Genomic DNA, 22,858 nt, shown 5'->3' with positions numbered 1-22,858 from the left:
CAGCCACCCACAGTATCTGCTCAGCAAGATGCAAACACAAGTTTTGCAGGGTCAGGCTTTTTTTTTTTTTTTTAATTGGTTACACAGAAGGCTGAGTGGGGCCTCAGATGCCCTTGGTCCTCTTCAGCCAGGAGAAAGCAGACTCCACAAGGGGCTCCCAGGGTTCAGGACTGGAGAACACACCTGACCTCCAGCCAGCCAGCCCTTCAGAGTGTCTCGGGGGCTCCCTGAGGTCTGGAGCCGAGCAGGGCTGGTGGGATTCAGAAGAGGTGCTCCAGGGGGCCTCCGTGGCTCTGGAACTAGAGTGGTGACTTTTGGGGAATGGGCCCTAGAGAGGCAGGTCTCTTTGGGGCAGAGGAAGGCCTGGGCTTCAAGTGGACCGTAGCCTGCTTTGGTGCCTGAGTTAGAGACTCTGAATGGCGTGTGGAGTTTAGTGACTGGCGGTCTACAGACCTGAAGCTCCCGTTCTGGGACAGGGTGCCTGCCCCTAGATCTGCCTTGGCTGGAGCTGCTGGGGCTTGAGCTACCTGGGCTTGACACCCACTGGCCTGAGCAGCCTTGGCCTGAGGCCCTGCTTCCTCCGGCCTTCTTTTTGGCAACAGATGTAGAGCCTTGGCCTGGCCCTGAGGCAGGCGGAGGCCAAAGCCAATGCCCATGCGGAGTGGCCCAGATTCCTTGCCCTGGGCACAGGGCAGCAGCTGGGGGAAAGCAAGCAGCCTGGGTCCAGTCCTGTACCTGGGGATGGGGCAAGAGGGGGTGCGGAGCCGGAGACACACCAGGCATACAGGGTATTCCACGACCGGGGCCTTGTCGGTTTGGCCTAGCCACAGGCGCTGCAAAAGCAGTAGCTGCAAGTCGTGGGCGATACGACGGTGCCCCAGATGGAGCACCAGGGCTTGGGCCAGGGCTCCTGGGTCCTTGAACTCTGCAGGGTCCTTCCCGCTTGCCACGCATACCCCCTCCGCCCCAGGGGACCTGGTGTTCCTGTACTGATGCGAGTGCCATGCCTGGCTGTTAGAGTGGACCCCACGAGAAGGTGGGCTGGGGCTCGGGGACGTGAGAGTGGAGGTAGGTAGATCTTCGAGGTGGAAAGGTGACTGGCAAGGTGAGTGGGGGAAAGAGGAATTCTGTGGCTGAGAGGGCGAGGAGTGAGTGAGGGTAGCAGAGGGGTATAGCCGGCGGGAAGGTGAGGAAGAACAGGGAGGGGAGAGAGAGAGGCAATTCTGATGAAAGAAAGTGGGGGAATTTGAGAGAGAAGAAGAGTAGGGATGTAGGACAAAGTCCGAATTTGAATCAGAAGAGTAGAGATGGGACCCCGCAGAGTGGGACCGTGGGGGAGGAGAGCAAGATGGCTGGGTGGAGCGGAGTGATTGTTGGCGAGGCTGAGGTTGTAGGTTATAGAAAAGGGAGTCTTCAGTTTGTGAGGGGCCCTGAGGGGGCCGCCCAGGGGACGCTGTGTTCCGTAGCAGCACCTGGGCCTTGTTTGGAGGCAACATTGCCTTGAATCCGGAAGGGACTGGGGCCTCAAGACCAGAGACGAGAGACCTCGCAGACGCAAGACCAGTATCTCTGAAGCCTGAAGTGGCTGAGAAATCAAAACCTTCTGTGCACAGAATGTGGCTCCAGCCTGGTTGTTGGTGTGGCTCTTGGTGGCATACGAAGGAGCCACCCAGCCCTGGAGCAGCAGGTTCTCTGAGTGTTCAGGCAGGAGCTTGGCTCTAAATGTGGTCTCTCACTTCTTTGCAGCCGGCCATTGATGAGGGGTGGAGGGCACGGAGGATCTGAACTGCCTCTTGGGAGCTGAGGGGCAGCAACAGTTATCTGGGTGGGCCAGGGAGGAAGACACAGCCCATAGGATCTGTAGAGAAAGAAACAGAGCCCATGACACGGGGAGACTGGGTCCATTTCTGGCTCTGGTTTATGTACTGTGTATGGGCTGGTTCACCACGATCCTAAATCCATACCACCCCTGGGGTCAGAAGAACTGGCAAAAAGCTCCAGAGAAGGTGAGAATGGAGGAGGAGAGGAGAGGCAAGGGAGGGTAGGGTGGAGAGGATGGAGTTAGAGGAGGGGAATTGGGAGATGGAGACTGAGATGGAACTAGGAATTGAGGGTGTTCTGGTCCTGGGAACTCTTACCAATAAAGGTTCCTCTGGGCTGTTTCTCAAGGCACTTCAGCAATGAGGGGACCTTGGAGAGAGGGAAATAGAGTCAACAAATGGTGGATATGCCCCTCTCTGCCCCCAGCGTCTGTCACCCTAAACTCACTCTGACTCAGATTTTGGTCTGAGTCTTGCCCTCAGTCCTTGTTCAGCCAGGAGGAGGTCTTCTATTACGGGTTTTCTTTCTCTTAAATCCAAATCACAGATTCTGCAAGCATCCTGGTTTTGTGGCACTCTGGTGGCCCTAATCCCTGTCTTCCCTAATGCTGATGTCCTCTGACTCAGCCTGGCCCCAACCCAGGTGGCTTTTCACACTCAGTAGCAGCAGTAGCAGTGGGGCCAGCTGGTGAAAGCCTCTGGGAGACAGAGACTATGTCTAAGGGGCGGCGTTGCCGCCCCCCTTGGGAGCTGGGAGCCCCATTTCCTGGAGCAGTTCTCCCTGGCACCTAGTGCCTATGTCACAAAGGCCGGGTGCCGACATCATAGGCTCTCCTCATCAAGGCTCTGGGACCTTCTCTCAGAGATCATTCGAAGCCTGGCTCTTGGCGAAACTGAAGCAAGCACAATTCTTTGGGGCATTCAGTCTCTCCTTCTGGGCCTAGTCCCCACCTCTGCTCTCTGTGCTTGTACTTTACAGCTCCCAACACCTCCTCCAGCCAGGTTGTACAGACAACTGTACAGCCTGTCTGGGCTGGGTGCTCCCTTCAACTTCTTGTTTTCCTTTGCTTTCTGACTGTGGTTCATGGTCCACACCTTTCCCCCCTTGGATATGCTTATATGTTTTTTTTTTTTTTAAATAAAATAAAATCAGTTGTATTTTATAATTTTTAGCTTTATCGCAGTATAATTCATAAATAAAATTATAATACATTTTAAGTGTATATAGTGATATTTGATATACCAGGAAAGGAATTTTCCCAACTGTTAATGAATACATCCTTTACTTCATATATTTCATCTATATTTGGTGGGGAGATGAGAACAGTTAAGTTCTACTCTCTTTGGATATGCTTATATGGGTTTTTGTTTGTTCACTTTTTTTGTTGTTAAATTTTTAGGCCCTGCCACATGGCATGTGGGATCTCAGTTCCCCAACCAGAGATCAAACCCATGTCCTCTGCATTGGAAGCATGAAGTCTTAACCACTGGACTGCCAGGGACATCCTGCTTATATGCTTTTATATCTATTTTCTTAATGGCTTTACTGAGATATAATTCACATACCATACAATTCACTCATTTAAAGTGTGTGATTTACTGTTTTTTTGTTATACTCACAGGGTTGTGCAACTATCACCACAATATAATTTTAGACCATTTTTATATTCCCCCAAAGAAATTTCATACCCACAGTCACTCATTCCCCCTTCCCCCCAGTTCCTTAAATCTACTTTCTGTTTCTTTGGATTTGCATATTTTAGACATTTTATATGAGTGGAATCACGCAATATGTGGCCTTTTGTGTCTGATTGCTTTCACTTGGCATTATGTTTTCAAGGTTCCTACATGTAGCGTGTATCATTACTTTATTCCTTTTCATCGCTAAATAATATTTTATTATATGGAAATACCACATTTTGTTTTCCCATTCAGTTTTGTTGGTTTTACTTTTTTTGTCAATTACGAGCAAGGCTGCTGTGGAAATTCTTGTACAAGTTTGTAAGGACATATGTTTTCATTGATCTTGAGTAGATACCAGTGATAGAGTTGCGGAATCACATGATAAGTCTATTATTAACATTTTGAGAAGCTGCCAAACTGTCTTCCAAATTAGTTGTACCATTTTCGAATCCCACCAGCAAGGTACAACGCTTCCAAGTTTTCCTATCCTCACCAACACATGCTGTTGTCTGTCTTTTTTGTTTTAGCAATCCTAGTGGGTACGAAGTCGGAGAAGACAACGGCAACCCACTCCAATACTCTTGCCTGGAAAATCCCATGGGCAGAGGAGCCTGAGTAGGCTGCAGTCCATGGGGTCGCTAAGAGCCGGACACGACTGAGCGACTTTCCTTTCACTTTTCACTTTCATGCATTGGAGAAGGAAATGGCAACCCACTCCAGTGTTCTTGCCTGGAGAATCCCAGGGATGGGGGAGCCTGGTGGGCTGCCGTCTCTGGGGTCTCACAGAGTTGGACACGACTGAAGCGACTTAGCAGCAGCAGCAGCAGAAGTGGGTGTAAAGTAGTATAATATTAGGACTTTGATTTACGTTTCACCACAGGACTGGAAAAGGTCAGTTTTCATTCCAATCCCAAAGAAAGGCAATGCCAAAGAATGCTCAAACTACCGCACAATTGCACTCATCTCACACGCTAGTAAAGTAATGCTCAAAATTCTCCAAACTAGGCTTCAGCAATACATGAACCGTGAACTTCCAGATGTTCAAGCTGGTTTTAGAAAAGGCAGAGGAACCAGAGATCAAATTGCCAACATCCACTGGATCATGGAAAAAGCAAGAGAGTTCCAGAAAAACATCTATTTCTGCTTATTGACTATGTCAAAGCCTTTGACTGTGTAGATCACAAGAAACTGTGGAAAATTCTGAAAGAGATGGGAATACCAGACCACCTGACCTGCCTCTTGAGAAACCTATATGCAGGTCAGGAGGCAACAGTTAGAACTGGACATGGAACAACAGACTGGTTCCAAATAGGAAAAGGAGTACGTCAAGGCTGTATATTGTCACCCTGCTTATTTAACTTCTATGCAGAGTACATCATGAGAAACGCTGGGCTGGAAGAAGCACAAGCTGGAATCAAGATTGTCGGGAGAAATATCAATAACCTCAGATATGCAGATGACACCACCCTTATGGCAGAAAGTGAAGAGGAACTAAAAGCCTCTGGATGAAAGTGAAAGAGGAGAGTGAAAAAGTTGGCTTAAAGCTCAACATTCAGAAAATGAAGATCATGGCATCTGGTCCCATCACTTCATGGGAAATAGATGGGGAAACAGTGTCAGACTTTATTTTTGGGGGGCTCCAAAATCACTGCAGATGGTGACTGCAGCCATGAAATTAAAAGACGCTTACTCCTTGGAAGGAAAGTTATGACCAACCTAGATAGCATATTGCAAAGCAGAGACATTACTTTGCCAACAAAGGTCCGTCTAGTCAAGGCTATGGTTTTTCCAGTGGTCATGTATAGATGTGAGAGTTGGACTGTGAAGAAGGCTGAGAGCTGAAGAATTGATGCTTTTGAACTGTGGTGTTGGAGAAGACTCTTGAGAGTCCCTTGGACTGCAGGGAGATCCAACCGGTCCATTCTGAAGGAGATCAGCCCTGGGATTTCTTTGGAAGGAATGATGGTAAAGCTGCAACTCCAGTACTTTGGCCACCTCATGCAAAGAGTTGACTCACTGGAAAAGACTCTGATGCTGGGAGGGATTGGGGGCAGGAGGAGAAGGGGACGACAGAGGATGAGATGGCTGGATGGCATCACTGACTCGATGGATGTGAGTCTGAGTGAACTCCGGGAGTTGGTGATGGACAAGGAGGCCTGGCATGCTGCGATTCATGGGGTCGCAAAGAGTCGGACACGACTGAGTGACTGAACTGAACTGAATGACTAATGATGATGAGCATTTTTTATGTGCTTATTGGTTATTTGTTTATCTTCTTAGGAGAAATATCTATTCAAATCTTTGGCCCTTATTTTAATTAGGTTTTTTTGTGTTCGTATTGTTGAATTTTTAATGTTCTTAAGGGAATGGATACCCATTCTAGTATTCTTTCCTGGAGAATTCCATGGTCAGAGGAGCCTGATGGGCTACAGTCCAAGGGGTCACAAAGAGTCAGACGTGACTGAGCAACTAACACTTTATATATTTTGGATAAAGAAGTCTCTTATCTGGGTATACAAGTCTCTTATCAGATACATGATTTGCAAATATTTTCTTCTATTCTCTGGATAATCTTTTTAATTTCTTGATGGTCTCCTTTGATTCATGAAATCTTTTAAATTAGAGTCCAATTTATCTATTTTTTTCTTTCCTTGCTTCCTTTAGGTATCTTACCTAAGACATTGCCTAACCCAGGGTCATAAAAATTTATTGTTTTCTTCCAAGACGTTTATAGATTTACCTGTTAAATTTAGATCTATGATCCACTTTGAGTTAATTTTTGTATGTGTTTCAAGGTAGGGGCCCAACTTCATTCTTATGCCAAAGAATTGTCCCAACACTGTTGAAAAGTCTGTTCTTTCTCCAGTGAATTGTCTTAGTATCCTTGTCAAAAATCTGTTGACCATTGTTCCAGTTTCCTGTTGTTCCTGTAACAAGTTACCTCATACTTAGCTTCTTCAAACAACAGAAATATATTACCTCATAGTCTTACAGATTAGAAGTCCAACGTGAGTCTAACTGGGCTAAAGTCAAGATGTTGGCAGGGCTGTATTCCTTTCTGGAGGCTCTCAGGGGAGCCCATTTTCTTGTTTCTTCTTCCAGCTTCTAGAGGTTGCCCAAATTCCCTCTCCTCTTCAAAGCCAGCACTGTCATATCTCCATGACCATTCTTTATATATATATATATATATATATATATATATATATATAATTTATGTATTTATTTTTGGCTGTGCTGGGTCTTTGTGGCTGCAAGGGCTTTTCTCCAGTTGCAGTGAGCAGGGGCTACTTTCTAGTTGTATGGGCTTCTCATTGCACTGGCTTCTTTTGGGGAGCACAGGCTCTAGGGAGTGGGGGTTTCAGTAGCTGCGGCATGTGGGCTCAGTAATTGTGGCTTCCTGGGCTCTGGAGCACAAGCTCAATAGTTGTGGCGCAGAGGCTTAGTTGCTCCATGGCATGTGGGATCTTCCTGGACCAGGGATGGAACCTGTGTCTCCTGCGTTGGTTGGCAGATTCTTTGCTACTGAGCCACCAGGGAAGCCCTCCATGACCCTTCTTCTGACTCTGAACTCCTCCGCCTCTCTTTTCAATTTATAAATACCTGTGTGATTCCATTGGGCCCAGCTGGATAATCCAGGATAATCTATTTTAAAATCAGCAGATTAGCAATCTTAATTTCCCCTTCCCAGGTAGCCTAACATTTGCACTGATTACAGGGATTAAAAAACGGACCTTTGGGGAAGGCATTACCCTGCCTGCCCAAATCTTGACTAGTTGCCTTGCTAGAATCTGCAGAACGACATTGAATAGAATTGATGAGAGCAGATATCCTTTTCTTCTCCCTGATCTTATGGAGAGCCCTCTTTTTTATTCTTGGTCAGTCTAGATAAAGTTTTGCTGATTTTGTTGTTCTTTTTAAAGAACCAATTTTTTTTTTCATTTTCTCCATTATTTTTCTGTCTATTTCATTTGCTTTTGTTCTGATTCTTATTATGTCTTTTCTTCTACTTGCTTTGAGCTTAGTTTGTTCTTCCCTTTCTGGTTTCCTAAAATGTGATTAGATCATTAGTTTGAGATTTTTCTTCTTTTTAAAATGTAGACATTTACAGCTATAAATTCTCCCTTTTCCCCACTGCTTTAGCTGCATCCCATAAGTTTTAGTGTGTTGTTTTTTCATTTTCATTAATCTCAAAATAATTTATACTTTTGCTTGCAATTTCTTCTTTGACTTACTGATTATTTAGAAGTATGTTATTTAATTTCTACATATTTGTGAATTTGCTAGATTTATTCTATTATTGATTTATATTCCATTGTGGTTGGAGAACATACTTTGTAGGATTTTATTTATTTATTTATTTTAAATGAAACAAAGATGAATATTTTTAATGATAAAAGGTATAATTCACAAAGAAGATAGACATCATAAACCATTAGACACCTAACAATAAAGAAACAAAGATACATAAAGCAAAAAATCAGAAGAAATATAAGGAAAAAACATGTAATCATGCATAGATATATTAATATTTCTCTGAGAATATTTTATAAAGTGGAGAAAAAATAAGAATAGCATCTTGAATGATGTCATTAATAATTTAAATAGATTTATATTTAATTAATATATATTCATCTTATATCCTACACAAATCTATTTAAAATTTTGTATCTCATGCATTGTTATTAGATGTCCATAGGACATTTAGAAAAGCTGGCCAAAAGATAAACATTACAAAATTTCAAAAAGTAGAATTCTTTTTTGTGTATGTGATTCAGTTATACATATACACATATATTATTTTTGAAATTATTTTCCATTATAGATTATTACAAGTTCCCTGTGCTATACAGTAAACCTTTGTTGCTTTTTGCATATCTATTTTTGGATTTTTTTTTTTAGTTTTAAATCCACTATTATCACTCAAGTTCCATGTTATTATTATCTAGTAGTAATTAAATTAATGTGATCATCTGTAACCTAACAAAACCTCTGAATGAAGTTTTTCTCTTCTTTTTTTTTCTCCTGTGCAATTCCAAGCAAATGTGTAGTGTGCAGTATTGATTTCTAGTCTCTTTAAACTCCTTCAAGTCTGTGCTATTAAACTGAGACAACTGTATCAAGATAGAGTCTATCATAGCATTCCCTGAAGCACAGAATGAAGAGGCGATTGAGCAAACAGGACACGGGAAGGCACCAGTTGAACCAAGACAACTCCGTGTGATAAAATGTGAGAAAAAACAAGATACTCCCATGAATGTATTACTTAAGTGACAACTCCACAAGTAATTCCTTCTGGAACTGGGTAGACAGTTTCCACAAAAAGCTCAAAAAATGTAGGTATACTGATATTCAGGAACACTCCCAGGAGAATACAGGTGTCCATAGCACCGAAGAATTGATGCTTTTGAACCGTGGTGTTGGAGAAGACTCTTGAGAGTCCCTTGGACTGCAAGGAGATCCAACCAGTCCATTTTGAAGGAGATCAGTCCTGGGTGTTCTTTGGAAGGACTGATGCTAAAGCTGAAACTCCAGCACTTTGGCTACCTCATGCAAAGAGTTGACTCATTGGAAAAGACTCTGATGCTGGGAGGGATTGGGGGCAGGAGGAGAAGGGGACTACAGAGGATGAGATGGCTGGATGGCATCACTGACTCAATGGACGTGAGTCTGAGTGAACTCCGGGAGTTGATGATGGCCAGGGAGGCCTGGCGTGCTGCGATTCATGGGGTTGCAAAGAGTCGGACACGACTGAGCGACTGATCTGATCTGATCTGATTGTCACTGCTAGTGTCGGAGGGTCTCCTGAGGAGGTGGGGTCGGCAGTGGCTTTCTGTGGGGACTGGGGCACTGGCAGCAGCCTACTTTGTCGGATTTTTATCTTTTTAAATCTACCGAGGCTAGTTTTATGCCCTAACATATGTTCTGTTCTGGAGAATGTTCCATGAACACTTTGGAATACTGTTTATCTGTTGTTGTTGAGTGTTCTTTGATGCCTGTTAAGTTTTTTTTTTATTGCCTGTTAGGTTTATTTAGTTTATTGTGTTGCTCGAGTCTTCTATATCCTTATTGATTTTTCTGCCTAATTGTTGAATGCTGCTGTTTACTCACTGAGTTGTGTCTGACACTTTTGTGACCCCATGGACTATAGCCTGCCAGGGTCCTCTGTCCATGGGATTTCCCAGGTAAGAATACTGGAATGGGTTGCCATTTCCTTCTCCAGGAGATCTTCCTGACTCAGGTATCGAACCTGCATCTCCTGCTTGGCAGGTGGATTCTTTACCACTGAGCCACCTGGGAAGCTCAGTTGTTGAATACTATAAATTTAAGATAGATTGATAGACCAGGCATGAGCTTTTCCATGAATTTGCCCATGAAAGGAGGGACTGCAGGCTTCAGTGAGGTTCTAAGGACTCTCGCTCTCAGAAGCAAGCCTTCTTTAGAGAGTTGCCTTCTAGAAGTGGCATATATATTGTGTCATCAAGGAGGGCAGTTATATCTGAACTCTCACTTTCCAGGATAAGAAATGAGCTCTTGACCCTGCCAACTGAAACACACAGCCTGAGGTAAGTGCCAGAATGCCAATTTATAAATTTACCCTAAAAAAATAGCTCACATGGGCAGGAAATAATTCACATATTCTCCCTTTATAGTCTATTTGGGAAGTCAAAAAGTAATCAGGATCCACATAATTAATTTACCATGAGAAATCATAGTTGCAGGGATTGACATACTGCTTTCAACATCACCGATTCTCTCAAATCATGCAGACAGAACTGCCTGGTGGTCAGGAAGAGGCTTGATGCGTGGTCTCAGAACCAGGAAAGTTGGGCAAACTAATTAATTGATTGCCTGATAACACCAAGCTAAGAGGTTAGTTTCATTTATCTCAACAGAAATACTTAAAGTCTGCTGAGCAAAGCATTATCTTTTCTGGCCAGTGCTGGCGTGAGTATTATCAGATTTGTCTCTATGATTCTTCTTTTCTTGCTCTTCCAAAGCTGATCGATATATTCTCTCAAACTAGCGGCTGTGGAGACTTGGCAAGTGGGAACTATAATTTGCACTCCTGTGTTCTGACCCTCTGTGAGTTGCTCTTGTAATTCAGCAACGTGATTTGCCTTATCCTCGAGTGCTTGTTTGTATCTAAATATAGTCTTTCAGTTCAGTTCAGTTCAGTCGCTCAGTCGTGTCCGACTCTTTGCGACCCCATGAATCGCAGCACGCCAAGCCTCCCTGTCCATCACCAACTCAGACTCACGTCCATCAAGTCAGTGATGCCATCCAGCCATCTCATCCTCTGTCGTCCCCTTCTCCTCTTGCCCCCAATCCTTCCCAGCATCAGAGTCTTTTCCAATGAGTCAACTCTTCGCATGAGGTGGCCAAAGTACTGGAGTTGCAGCTTTACCATCATTCCTTCCAAAGAAATCCCAGGGCTGATCTCCTTCAGAATGGACTGGTTGGATCTCCTTGCAGTCCAAGGGACTCTCAAGAGTCTTCTCCAACACCACAGTTCAAAAACATCAATTCTTTGGTGCTCAGCTTTCTTCACAGTCCAACTCTCACATCCATACATGACCACTGGAAAAACCATAGCCTTGACTAGATGGACCTTTGTTGGCAAAGTAATGTCTCTGCTTTGCAATATGCTATCTAGGTTGGTCATAACTTTCCTTCCAAAGAGTAAGCTTCTAGAGTTCGAAAAAAATATATAGTCTTTAGTTACTTACATAAAATTTCCCACATTACTCTTTTTGTGTATGCTCATTTTAGTTATTTACATTAAAAAATTTTTTTACAATGTTATGTTGGTTTTTTGCCACACAACAATGCAAATCAGCCATAATTATACATTCATCCCTTCCATCCTAGGCTCCCTCCCCTCCCCTCATCCCATCCCCCCAGGTCATCACAGAGCACCAGACTGGGTTCCCTGTGCTACATAGCACATTGCTCTTATTTCCTACTTTGTAAATGAGTTTTCTAGCCTAGGAATTATAATTATCCCCTTATACATTGATTTCAACAAGACTTTGACAGTACTGTGGTGGAAATACCTGAACCAGCCAGTTGAACCAAAGGCTTGTTTGCCTTTTAGCTCTTCTTGTTCTTTGAAGTAAACAATGCACAGATAAATGCCATTATTAAAAAATCCAAACAATGCATACATATACAGAGTAAAATTTATAAGTTGGCCTTGATACCCTATTTTTACTCTCTCCAGGAATGTCCAGTGTTTGTCCTCTATTTTTTGATATATCTAATATTTGAGTTTACCAATTATAATTCAGTGTCTCTGCTTATGTATCTCTAATCTATCATTTTCTAAAAGAGATGTGTTAAGTTTGGTTCAGTTCAGTTCAGTTGCTCAGTTGTGTCCAACTCTTTGTGACCCCATGGACTGCAGCACACCAGGCCTCCCTGTCCATCACCAACTCCTGGAGCTTGCTCAAACTCATGTCCATTGAGTCGGTGATGCCATCCAACCATCTCAACCTCTGTCATCCCCTTCTCCTCCTGCCCTCAATCTTCCCCAGCATCAGGATCTTTTCCAGTGAGTCTGTTCTTCACATCAGGTGGCCAAAGTATTGGAGCTTCAGCTTCAGCAGCAGTCCTTCAAGTGAATATTCAGGACTGATTTCCTTTAGGATTGACTGGTTGGATCTCCTTGCAGTCCAAGGGACTCTCAAGAGTCTTCTTCAACACCACAGTTCAAAAGCATCAGTTCTTCAGTGCTCAGCCTTCTTTATGGTCCAATTCTCACATCCATACATGACTACTGGAAAAAACCATAGCTTTGACTAGATGGACCTTTGTTGGCAAAGTAATGTCTCTGCTTTTTAATATGCTGTCTAGGTTGGTCATAGCTTTTCTTTCAAGGAGCAGTGTCTTTTAATTTCATGGCTGCAGTCACCATCTGCAGTGATTTTGGAGCCCAAGAAAAGAAAGTCTATCATGGTTTCCTTGTTTCCCTATCTATTTGCCGTGAAGTGATGGGACCAGATGCCATGATCTTCTTTTTTTGAATGTTGAACTGTAAACCAGCTTTTTCACTCTTCTCTTTCACTTTTATCAAGAAACTCTAGTTTCTCTTCGCTTTCTGCCATAAGGGTGGTGTTATCTGCATATCTGAGGTTATTGATATTTCTCCCGGCAATCTTCATTCCAGCTTGTGCTTCATCCAGCCCAGATTTCTCATGAGATGTATTAAAATCAACCATAACTGTTGATTCATATATTTCTCCTTGCATTTCTGTCAGTTGTTGCTTTATGTCTTTTTGAGGCTGTGTTATTAGGTGCGAAGCTATGTTTACAATAATTAAGTCTTGTTCTTTTGTTCCTCTTATCATTTAGCAAATCACAGTGAACTTTAAAGACAAACCAACCCAGCTTTCTTCTCCTGAAGTTGGAAAATGACCACTAAGGCAAAATGGAAGACATGAGACAGAAGAAAATAAAAATAAGGCTAAAAATTAGTGAAATGGAGACTTTAAAAGAATAGGGATTCATATTCATTAAGATGGCAATTATAAAACAAAACAAGACAGAAAATAAGTGTTGCAGAGGATGTGGAGAAATTAGAACTCTTGTGCACTGCTGGTGGTAATGTAAAATGATGCAGCTACTATAAAAAACAGTATGGTTGTTCCACAAAATATTAAAAATAAAATTATCATATGATCCAGCAAGTTCACTTCTGGGTAAATACCCCCAAAATCAAAAGCAGGATCTCAAAAAGATACTTGTACACTAATGTTCTTAGTAGCATTGTTCACAATAGCCCAAAGGTGTAAATAACCCAATGTCCATTGACACATAAATGGATAAACAAAATGTGATAAATGCATACAATGGAATATTGTTTCACAAAAGGACAAATATTGCATGATTCTACTCATATGAGGGACTCAGAGTAGCCAGATTCTCAGACACAGAAAGTTCAGAGGTGTTAGGAGTAGGGAAAATGGAGAATTATTGTTTAATAAGTATGGAATTTCAGTTTTGCAATATGCAAAATGCTCTGGGGATGGATGGCAGTGATGTTTGCACAAGAAAGGGAATATACTTATTGCCACTGAACTGTATACTTAAAAATAGTTAAGGTGGTACATTTTATAATAATTTTTAAAGATACAGAATATTAAAAAACAAAACAAAAGCTGATCTTTGAGCAGGTTGATAATCTAGGCATATTTCCAGCAACACTGATCAAGAACACAAAAAGAGTTGTGTGTGGGAATTCCCTGGAGTCCAGTGGTTAGGAATCCACACTTCCACTGCAGGGGCGTGGGTTCAATACCTGGTTGGGGGATCTAAGATCCCTAATGCTGAGTGGCACCAAGAGAAAAAAGAGTTGGGTGCAAATAAAATACAAAACAAAAATAAATGGGAATATATCTGGAGACATAAGATTGAAAAAGAATAAAAGTGCATTTTTCCTTTGGAGTGGAAGTAATCACACTTCCAGGTCATTTCTATAGCACTTGAGGCACTGAGAGAAATATAAGTGACTGTTCCAGAAAGAGAGGGAGAAGGCTACTCTTCTTGTCCTTTCACACTGGTCCCCTGGCCATGCAGATAGATTCTGAGCTTACTGAGTACTTCTTTCTCAAAGGGACCTCAAATATGAATAGTATTCAAGAGGTCATTGTTCCAGGTGTAGATGACAACTCCTGGGAGGTGGAGCTCAAGTTCTTGGTTGAAAATGATCCTACTCCATCTATATCCACTTCCTCTCCACATCTCTGTAGACAGAGCCAGTCCCAATGTGAACTGTGAAGGGGCTTCATCCTCAGCCTGAAATAGTGGAGGCTGGTGGTGCTGTGCTGAAACAAAGCCCAGGAAGAGGAGAATCTGTCATCAGTACTAGAGGCCAAGATAGGAACCATTAGGCCCGACTTCCATTAGTTAGACCAGTTCCTGGGACCCTACCTGTTTCCTACTCAAGAAACAGATGTCCCGGACCAACTCAAAAGAGAATACTGACTTCCTTGGTGGTTCAGTGATGAAGAATCCACCTGCCAATACAGGAGACACAAGTTCAATCCCTGGTCCAGGAAGATTCCAGGTGCCACGGAGCCAGTAAGCCCTGCACCACAACTATTGAGCCTGTGCTCTGGAGCCTATGCTCCACCATAAGAGAAGCCAGCACAATGAGACGCTCATGCACAGCAGCTAGGGAGTAGCTCCCACTCATGGCAACAAGAGAAAAGCCAATGCAGCAATGAAGATCAAGCAAGGCAAGAATAAATAAGTAAATTAAATTACAAAATACTTTAAAAAGAGAGAGAGAACGCATGGCAGAAGCTGTGCCTTTACCCATCGTCTGTGTTCTCCATGAAGCCCATTTGGACCAATGTGCCAGAACCTGCCCTGCCATATCCATGGCCTGGCTGTTAGGGACGAAGCCCAAGACTGGGACAAAGCTGTACTTGACAGGACTGTCCACACAGGTGCATGCAGGGAGTCCCGTACCAGCAGAGATAGCCAGGCATGGCATGAACCTGAGCTGTGCCCTGTAGATGAGTCTGCAGCCTGATAGGAAACTTGTGCAAGACACTGGAGCAATAGAAACGTCCCCTGGACTTTTGACCTGGGAAACACCACCCCTGTACATGAGGCTTACCCTGTCTAGGTTCACCTCCTGGGGCTTTGTGGACACTGTTTTTCATTGTGTAAGTTTTCCTTTTCTTTCTAACATCTCTGCTGAGGATGCAAATCTGAGAAGTGAAAGTCTTGAGGTGAGTTGAAAGTCTTGAGTCCTGAAGTGAAAGTCTGAGAAGTCCCAGGTTAAGCTGGCCATGACTTAGCAGTCCTGAGGACTGAGCATATGGGTAGAAGAGCTCCTTGAGAGTGTAGGAATGCACTTGGGCACAAGGAGATCTCTTTCCATGTGGCTGCAGGTGTAGTTTTAATTTTTTTTCTTCCTTCCTACCTGTGTCCTGACTCAGAAAAGCTGGAGCCAGAGCTCCTTCCTTCCCTGATAGGTAAGTTCCTCCAGAAGGAGAGAGATCATACCATTTACCATCTGCCAAGGGCTTTCATGAGTTCCCTTAGAAGTCTGGCTTTGGCATTGACCTGATTACATTTCAGATGGGCTCTGGATGGAAGCTTTTGGGAGAGGCCTGCCTTAGCCACACCCGAATGCCTTCTGAGAAAGACAATATTGAACTGAAAGTCTGAAAATACTTCCTACTCATTCTATGGGCCACTCCTCATCTCAAGGATGGTTAGATTTGGAATGCCCAATTTATCTGTTTATGGCGGTGGAGTTCTCTGTAGGGAGCTTTTCAAAACTGAGGGCTAAGGGTCTTGGGATGAGCGTCCCACTGATTCTTAGTTCATCACTTGAAGGTTGGCATCTGATAACTTTGGAGAAACTACACGTATAACACAAGATGGTTCTGTTATGTCTGAAAAGTATGCAGTTACTGCTTTTTCCATCCAAATGCCATTCTTCTGTCCTGAGGGCACAGTGAACAGGTATTTCAAGATTGGTATGACCTTTGACCCCAAAGAGGATTGCCACAATAGTTTCTGATGATCCTTAGTTTCAATAGCAGAGAGGTTCTTATATAAGGCAGGGTTCTTATGCCCCTGAGAACGTGTATATTTCTCAGGTAAAGCACAGAAATGTTTCATATCAGTCTCATCTTGCAAGCCCTGAACAGGATGGTCACCCTGTTGGAGTTGTTGAAACTTTAGGCTTTAGGTTTTTCCCATTTTCTGAGCCAGATGTTGCTCTTAGACAGTCAAACTGCCTAGTTGGGATCTTATTGTACATAGTGATCTACAGCTAGGTTTTGACACTTCACTGTGTATTGTGGAGAGATTTTTCAGGTCACTATACACATGGCACCCCACTCCAGTACTCTTGCCTGGAAAATCCCATGGACCGAGGAGCCTGGTGGGCTGCAGTCCATGGGGTTGATAAGAGTCGGACATGACTGAGCGGCTTCACTTTCACTTTTCACTTTCATGCGTTGGAGAAGCAAATGGCGACCCACTCCAGCGTTCTTGCCTGGAGAATCCCAGGGATGGGGGAGCCTGGTGGGCTGCCGTCTATGGGGTCGCACAGAGTCGGACACGACTGAAGCAACTTAGCAGCAGCAGCAGCATACACATGTTTGCTTCTTATTACTGCATATCATTCCACAGTATGAATATACCTGAATCAATGTCATCACCTCTTTACTGATGCACATTCAAGTCAGTACTACTTCGCCTCTGTTTTCCTTTCTCTGGTTGGCTGAATGTCTGTCCTTTGTTTCTCTGTCCTCTCTATACTTTCCCTCTACTTATTCTGTCTCTGTTGGCATTTAAGACTGGGGGATAAGGGACTTGCAGTGATTCTGCTGCAGGGAGGGGTGGTAACTCAAGGTCAGGGGTGACCCTGGCAGGCTGGCTGTTCCTTTAGCTTGTCCCCTCCTAACCAGCTGTATGAAGGATTTGAGGCAGCTCAGCAAACAACCTGGTCCTTGCCTTCAAAGACCTCAAGTCTTACAGGGAAACAGACATGTGAGTGATCCACCCAAGGCAGAGCGGCAGAGGGTGAGGGGCAGCATTCCAAGTCCCACTTGACTTCCTAGGCTTTCATCACCTCCATCACTTGCTCAGTGTTTGACATTGCACAAGTTATTTCACTTCTGAATACCTCAGTGTTCCCTTCTTAAAGTGATGATGTAAGAGTCTTTTTTTCTTAAAAGGTTGATCTTGATCTAAGAAATAAGATAATATGTGTGAAGGACTTACCACAGTGCTTGGCCTGCACTGATCTAGAACAGTGAACCCTTAGGAAGCTAACAGGGTGTGGCTGTGCATAGAATGGGGTACCAATCAAACAGGGAGACGTGGGCTTTGGGTTCAGTGGGGTTGAAATCCTTTGGGCAACACCCAAAGGATGGGTAGCTTTTCCCCTGGCAGAGCTGGAGGGGGGTATTCCAGGGGACAAAGAGGTAAGAGTTACAGTACTGAGTTGGAAAGAGGAGGCAAGCTTGGGGTAGGGGGCGGAGGACCTGTGGCCAGAAGGTCATGCTCACAGGCAAAGGTGAGGGAAAGTCCTTTCAGGGATGTACACAGCCAGGCTTCTGGCACTGGGAAGGGAGTTCAGGGCCCTTGCATGGACTTGAGCCCCAAAGCTGAAGCTGCAGGTCTATCCCAGGACCACTGGTGGCGTCAGGCAGGGCTCGGGAAGGGTGCTCCTTTCCCACTGTCCTCCTGTCTTGTTCGGCAGGGGCCTCCTCCCAGGGCTTGGCCACTCCCCGCGCCCAGCACCCCCACCCCTCAGCCGGTTGGGAGGCAGTCAGGAGGCTTTTTGCGGGGGCTGTGCCGGGTGGGCGGTTTTCCCAGAGCAAGGAACCGAGCAGGACTGAGTTGGCGCCAGCTCCCTCAGATATAGACGTTGCTGGCTGGATGACCAGCCTGCCCTGCTAGCGAGAGCCCAAGGGCTCCCTTGGGCACTGTATCTCGGAGCTGGAGGCTGCACCACCACACCTCAGGGGTGTGGCATGTCACAGAGGGAGGCCAGAGGGGCACGGGCCATGCCAGGACTGGGGCAGAGCCCGGCCAAGGCCACACCGAGGTTGTTAGCAGGCACTGAGAGGAAGAGGAGCCGCCTGAGCAGGAGAGGGCAGGACCTGTGGGAAGAGTCCAGCTGGAGCAACCAAAGATGGAGCCGAACAGCCCCGAACCCTCGAGGAGCCAGGGCCAGGAGCCTGGCTCGGGGTCGGGTAAGAAAGTCGGGGCCTGAAGAGGGAGCTGGGGGAGGCAGGCATGGGAGGTGCTGCAATGTCATCTCTGATGGCAGAGTCTCATTCATGGTTAATATCCTGCCCAAGAGAGGGGCCACTGGTCAACTTCTGCTCCAGGGCTCCATGCTTGGGTAGTTGGGACAAGTCAGAACAGCCTTCACCACAGTGCGGCTCAGAGAGCTGGCCCAGCTGACTTCTCTTGAGGAAACTGAGACCCAGAAGAGTGAGGTGCTTCCCAAGGTCCCAGAGCAGCCATCAGCAGCAGGGCCAGCGGGCTTTGCTGTCCTTTCCTCTTAACCACAGCCGTGTCCTCATCTCAGGACCTGGCTGGGCCGAGGGTCAGCCCTACAGAGCAGGGCAGGGCTGTGTGCTTGCTGTGGACCCAGGGCATCCTGATAAGCAGGATTCAGAGTTAGGTGTCAATGGAGCAAGAGCCAAGGGAGGCCCAGTGGAGAATGGGAGAGGCCAGGACTCACAGTTCTGAGCCCAGGTAAGGTCTTCTCTCCATTTCCTCCACTGTAAAATGGGGCTGGGTTGAGAACAGACAAAGAGGGGACGAGGCCCTTGAGTCTCTGCCTATTGGCTTGCTACTACTCTGCCAGGAGACCTTGCCCCAGGATACACTTAGCACCCGGGGCGATGGGGGTCCGGTCAGACCCACTCACGGGGGTCCTCTGTGCAGAGCGAGGCCAGTCCTGAGAACGCTGCGCGGGAGCGGAGCCGGGTGAGGACGCTGCGCCAGGCCTTCCTGGCCCTGCAGGCCACCCTGCCGGCCGTGCCACCTGACACCAAGTTGTCCAAGTTGGACGTGCTGGTGCTGGCCACCAGCTACATAGCCCACCTCACCCGCACGCTTGGACAAGAGATGCCCGGCCCCTCCTGGCCGCCTTTCCTGCGTGGACTCCGCTATTTGCACCCTCTCAAGGTAGGTTGCAGGCCCAGGGCCTTGGGGAAGGGGGTTTGGGATGGGGAACCCTGGACTCAGCCCCCATCCCTTGGGCAGAGCTGACATTGGGACCAGCTGCTTCCTGCTCTCTCAGAGGGAAAGAAGCTGAGGCAGGCTCTTGGGACTGGGCTGACCCTGTGTTTCTCATGGGATGCAGTGGGGATGATGATTAGAAATGACTTCATGAGAATGTGGTTCCTCCAAGGGGAGGGAAATTCTTAAGAGGCCCCAAGACTCTGGGGCACTTAGTGGTCGAGGAGCGAAGTGGGCAGTTTCCAGGGCTGGGGTCTGGAGAAGAAAACCACACTTTAGGGAGATTCCTAGATTCCAGGGCCCTCATGCCACCATACAGGGCCTTGGTGGCCTCTGGACTTCTGTCTCAGGAGGGGTTGGCCTAAGAAAACATCACTTTGGAAGCCACCCAGCTGGGTAGGGGACCAGCAGGGGCTGAGAAATCAGGGAGGAGGGCATACTGCATCCAGAACTTACCAGGCTGCCACCTACCTTTCCCGAACTTCTATTTTATTATACGTAAAAAGGAAGATAATGTGAGTCTGACTTCGCTTCCAGGGAATGAAATGAGATCATGAAGGAAAAGTATGATTAATAATAATCATCATTGCAATAACAGTTAACATTGTGTTAACATTGTGTTAACATTATGTTAAGTTATTCCAGGAGCTGGACTAAGGGCTTTAGAGCATTTTCATCTTTTAATCCACACAGGAACCATATGAAGGTTTGTTTGTTTGTTTTTAATTGAGAATTACTTTACAGACAAGGAAAACAAAGCTTAGGGAGGTTAAGTATCTGAATGCTGTTTAAACCCTAGAGTGTCTGACTTTAGACCCTGGGCTCATAGCCACTAGGCAGGCTGCCGGGGTGGAGGTGGGGTGGGGGGTGCAGAGTAAGTTGCCAGTTGCAGAGTGTAACTGTGATAAAGGGTCATCTTTGCTCTCTGAGGATAGCAACTTTATTTTTATGGCGGATACTTGTCACCATCTCTCTCCCTTAAACATCATTAGTTCTGAAATGTCTTGAGACTTAAGATATTTTTTTTTTGATGTAAATACAGCTAAAATGCAAGAATTTGAAACAAAAAGGGGTCACTCTGAAATGCCAGTGGTGGCACCTGGTGCAGAGTCCCTGGGTGGCACTGTCATTCCTTAGCTGAGGGGAGGCCATTGCATGAAGTCAGTGATGGATACATATGTTGAAAAATGAATACACGAGAGCCCGGCTAGGGCTCGAACCCTTGCAGCTTGGTGGGGTGGGGTAGCTACCCAGGAGCAGGGGCCCTCAACCACTGGGTTAGAGGGCTGTCAAGAGGAGGGCAGATCTTAGGGCAGAGTCAACCTGGCATTTTCTGGGACTGCCCACGTGCCTGCTGCAAGGACTGACAGGCCTGAGAGGCCTGCTGCTTTTAGAGAGAGTGGGCAGCACTGATGTGTGCGTCCACAGGCACTTGGGCGGGCGCGGGGCGAGAGAAGGAGCCAGGACTGTTCAGTGTCAGGAGGAGCCTCTCCCTGCCCCACTCGGCCGCCCTCCCAACAACCCAGCCCTTGGCAGCTGCCCACCTCCCTCCCCACCATGGTGGGGGTGGTTTCCTCTTGTGGCCATTGCTCTCCTCAGACAGCTCCTCCTGTGCCTCTCAGCCAGGCTCAGGTGGTCAGGAGAAGGCATGAGGCCAGGAGTGGTGGTGAGCCCAGGACCACTGTCACAGTGCAGTCGTGGTGGTGGGAGGGGGTGGTCCCAGGGAGGGAGGCTAGGGAAGGCCTAGTTTTGGGTGCCAAGGGCTACAAGGGGCTTTGCTAGTGAGCTTGACTCTCGTGCCCTCCCTGTGTCTTGCAGAAGTGGCCAATGCGATCTCGTCTCTACGCTGGAGGCCTGGGGTGCTCTGGCCTTGACTCTACCACAGCCTCCAACTCGGGCCAAAGAACAAAGGAGGCAGAGGCTGGGCCCCAGGTCTCTGGAGAGCCAGGTGCCCTTCTTTCCACCAGGCCACTGTCACCAGCACCCAGTGACAAGTGATCGTCACAGTCACCCCCTTCTCCTGGACTGCGACTCAAGCCTTGGGACCTGGATTCTCTGCCAGGCCTCACCTGTCTTCATTCTGTCTCTCACCCATCGGATCTGATTCAGGCTCAGCTCTGGGTCCCAGCAGAGCAGTGGGCACCTCTGTGATGAGAGTACTCAGGAGGACCAGGAGCAGATAGAGCCTCAGCTTGCCACCCACGGGTGACACCCCAGGGGCTCCCTTGTGGCAGTTACAAGGAAAGGGTTTGATTGAGTTGGAAGTTGAATTCGTGCATTGTCCCTTGCTTTTCTCTCCTGAGGTTCCTCCCACAAAGCCTGGGAGATCGCAAGACAATGGCACAGAGGTAGCACCTGAGGCTGAGGTAGCCGCCGAGGCTGGCAGAGGCTGCAGGGGCTGATGGGAAGACCAGGGGCCAGACTGGCTTTTGGCAGCTGTGAGTGTAAACAGAGCTGGGCTGGGGTCATATAGACAGAGGGGACACTGAAGAAGGGAACGTGCTTTGCTATTTGCACTGCAAGATGCTCACCTGACGTCAGAGGCAGGGAGGAATTTAGGAGTCTTGTATCTGCATCACGGTCTCTCCAGCTGCCCCTCATCACTACTTTTTCTCCCTCTCTGGGCCCTGCAGCCTTCCACTCTTTTCTTGATATGAGTTATATTTACAGGTTAAGCCAGAAAGCTTACATTGCTCACATTCCAGGATGCAGAGAAATCTGTACGTGGTCCTACCTGCCTGGTTTGAAATTTCATCCCAACACCTTAAAGCCTTATGTATGAAGACTCAATTACATCCTTGAAGGACCTTAGAAGGAGAATGTGTATCTTTTCCAGGGGATAATAATGACAATCTGCCATTGTGTTAGACACCTAACCTCCAAGATAGGCCCAGGTTCACTAGGTTCCTTCCATGATTTTGGCTGAAGGCCTCACTGGCTCACGAGTTATTTCCACAGTCTGTCTTCGAATGAGCTCTCTCTGGCCAGCTCCTCCCCACAGGCACTGCCCTCCCAGGCTCTCTCCCTGTCCTGCCATGGGGTGCCAGAAATCAGATAGTGCTCTGATGGAATTTATCTCTGGCCCTGTAGAAGTTGTTTGAGGAAAGATCACAGAGTCTATACATACAGAAAGGAACTTTCCAGATTAGGTGTGGCTTCAGATCAGACACCTAAAGCCCAGACAGAGAAGGAACCACCTTTTTGTTAAACTTCAGTGCCTTGGAGTGGAAAGGCAGGGACCAGGCCAACTAGAGTCCCAAAAGGGATGGATAGCCTTAGACAGAAGCCGCTGTTGCCACCATGAGAGCAAATGAGATTCCGACTGGCTGGGAGCATCCAGGAGCCTGAGCCCTGGTGTGCGGAGTGGCTATTCCTCCACAGGGCTGGCTAGAACAGCGGGAGAAAGGGGGCTGAGGGAGTGACTCAGCAGACTGGGGCGGAAGCAGGAAAGGAGACACAGAACGTCCCAGCCGAGGCAGCGTGAGACGTGGGAGAGCAGCTGGACCGGGGCTGGGAGCCATGGGGAGAAGGCCTCGGCCAAGGCCAGACTCGTAAATCTCCCGAGTCTCCGCTGAGGGGCCCGGAGAGCTTGTGCAGAGCCGTTTTGGGCAGCTGGACGGGGCCAGGCA

The 22,858-nt window shown here is 46.6% G+C and overlaps 2 protein-coding genes across 2 annotated transcripts; one reads left to right on the top strand and one right to left on the bottom strand.

Moving 5' to 3' along the window:
* Positions 1–41: 41 nt before the first annotated feature.
* On the bottom strand, positions 42–2,627 carry PRR30 (proline rich 30). The gene is made up of 3 exons (XM_061433039.1): positions 2,269–2,627; positions 2,139–2,190; positions 42–1,858 (listed from the first exon to the last, which is right to left on the bottom strand). The coding sequence occupies exon 3, from the start codon at positions 1,494–1,496 to the stop codon at positions 300–302; it is 1,197 nt and encodes a 398-aa protein (XP_061289023.1). The 5' UTR covers positions 1,497–1,858; positions 2,139–2,190; positions 2,269–2,627; the 3' UTR covers positions 42–299.
* Positions 2,628–17,808: 15,181 nt separating this feature from the next.
* On the top strand, positions 17,809–22,043 carry TCF23 (transcription factor 23). The gene is made up of 3 exons (XM_061433020.1): positions 17,809–18,229; positions 18,933–19,175; positions 21,048–22,043. Exons 1-3 carry the CDS (start codon positions 18,008–18,010, stop codon positions 21,225–21,227), a joined length of 645 nt encoding a protein of 214 aa, XP_061289004.1. The 5' UTR covers positions 17,809–18,007; the 3' UTR covers positions 21,228–22,043.
* The last annotated feature ends 815 nt before the right edge of the window (positions 22,044–22,858 follow it).

This window comes from Bos javanicus, chromosome 11 (assembly GCF_032452875.1).
Source record: "Bos javanicus breed banteng chromosome 11, ARS-OSU_banteng_1.0, whole genome shotgun sequence".
NCBI lineage: Eukaryota > Metazoa > Chordata > Mammalia > Artiodactyla > Bovidae > Bos > Bos javanicus.
The sequence above is the reverse complement of the archived record's forward strand: the minus strand, read 5'-3'. Positions and strand labels throughout refer to the sequence as shown.